The 1,684-nt window shown below is 38.5% G+C and overlaps 1 protein-coding gene across 1 annotated transcript; it reads right to left on the bottom strand.

Moving 5' to 3' along the window:
- Positions 1 to 34: 34 nt before the first annotated feature.
- LOC102501984 (olfactory receptor 140) lies at positions 35 to 955 on the bottom strand. Its single transcript, XM_006170864.3, has one exon. It carries the CDS (start codon positions 941 to 943, stop codon positions 35 to 37), a length of 909 nt encoding a protein of 302 aa, XP_006170926.1. The 5' UTR covers positions 944 to 955.
- Between the last annotated feature and the right edge of the window lie 729 nt (positions 956 to 1,684).

Genomic DNA, 1,684 nt, shown 5'->3' with positions numbered 1-1,684 from the left:
CCTATTGTACTTTCTGCCTTCCATCCTCAATTATTCACTTTTTCCAGAGATTCTTCATGGCATTTTTCACCTCTGCATTTCTTAGTGTATAAATTAAGGGGTTGAACATGGGTGTTAAAATACAATAAAACACAGCCACTATTTTGTCTATGGATAAAGTAGTTGATGGACGCATGTAAATAAATATACAGGGTACGAAGAACAAGGCCACAACAGTAAAGTGGGCCCCACAGGTAGAGAGGGCCCTACGTCTCCCCTCTGCACTGTGGGACCTCAAGGAGCGCAGGATGACAATGTAAGAGGCAGCCAGCATCAGGAAGTTCACTAGGCAAATCACACCACTGTTGGCCACCACGAGCAGACCAATGATATAGGTGTTGGTACAGGCAAGTTCCAACAAGGGGTACAAGTCACAGACAAAGTGATTGATCACATTTGGCCCACAGAAGGGCAACTGAAGGACCAGGAGAAGCTGAACCAGTGAATGTAAGAAGCCCCCCAGCCAAGCCACCCCCACCAGCATGGCACAGAGATGCTTGGTCATGATGGTCATGTAGTGCAGGGGTTTACAGATGGCTACATAGCGGTCATAGGCCATCACCGTGAGCAGAATGATCTCAGTTCCTCCCAATAAATGAGCAACAAAGAATTGAGTCAGGCAGCCCTCGAAAGAGATGGTTCTCCCCTCATACAATGAGTCAGCAATGAGTTTGGGGGTCATACATGAGGAATAACAAGTATCAATGAAGGACAAATAGGAGAGAAAAAAGTACATAGGGGAACCCAAGGTGGGGCTGATGATAACAGTGATCATGATAAGAAAGTTGCCCCCAACAGAAATTAGGTAGACAATCAAAAAGAGCACTAATAAAACTCTCTGCACCTTGGGATTTTGTGAGAGTCCCAGCATGAAAAATTCTGTGATGTTTCGTGGACTATCCATGAATTCTGTACTGCAGAGGAAATAAGAGATAAGAGATTTACCAAGAAAATTTTATTACTACGTCTTTAAAGACATTTCAAGGGATTAGGAAAATTCAGTGTCTATGGAATATAATTAACTCAAATCCCAAAACAAAGAGTTGCTAATCAAGTAAATAATTTTCTGCATTTCTAATTAGTAATTTTGACTAAATACAGAACTAAATTAAGGACAAAATAAAAAACTTCCCAAATATTACATCTCTTTCATGGTGTGAGACCCTGTTAGGGGGGATTTTCTCTTTCTCTCTCTTTCTCTCTCTCTCTCTCTCTAGCTCACTCTCACTCTCTTGCTTTGTCTGCCTACCTCTCACTCTCATGAAAAAATATGTATCATCCTTTGCTTTTTGACCATTAAGAATCAGTTCTTTTTTAGATTGAAATATATCTCTAGGAGTTTGTAATAATGTGTGTGTGTGTGTGTGTGTAATATATGGTATATATTATATACTATATATAACAATAATATAATAATTATATGTACACACACACTCATATAGCTAATGTATATTATATACTATATATAACAATAATATAATTATATGTACACACACACTCATATATCTAATGTATATATGTGTGTATATGTATATGTGTCTGTTAAATAAGCAGTTATAGGAAGATAATTTCCTTAATTGTTTTCTGTAGTTGCTCTTTCACAGCCACACTTCAAACTGCCAACTCCATTTCTCAGTGTACACAA

This window comes from Tupaia chinensis, unplaced genomic scaffold (genome assembly GCF_000334495.1).
Source record: "Tupaia chinensis unplaced genomic scaffold, TupChi_1.0 Scaffold149104_1, whole genome shotgun sequence".
Classification (NCBI taxonomy): Eukaryota; Metazoa; Chordata; class Mammalia; order Scandentia; family Tupaiidae; genus Tupaia; species Tupaia belangeri.
The sequence above is the reverse complement of the archived record's forward strand: the minus strand, read 5'-3'. Positions and strand labels throughout refer to the sequence as shown.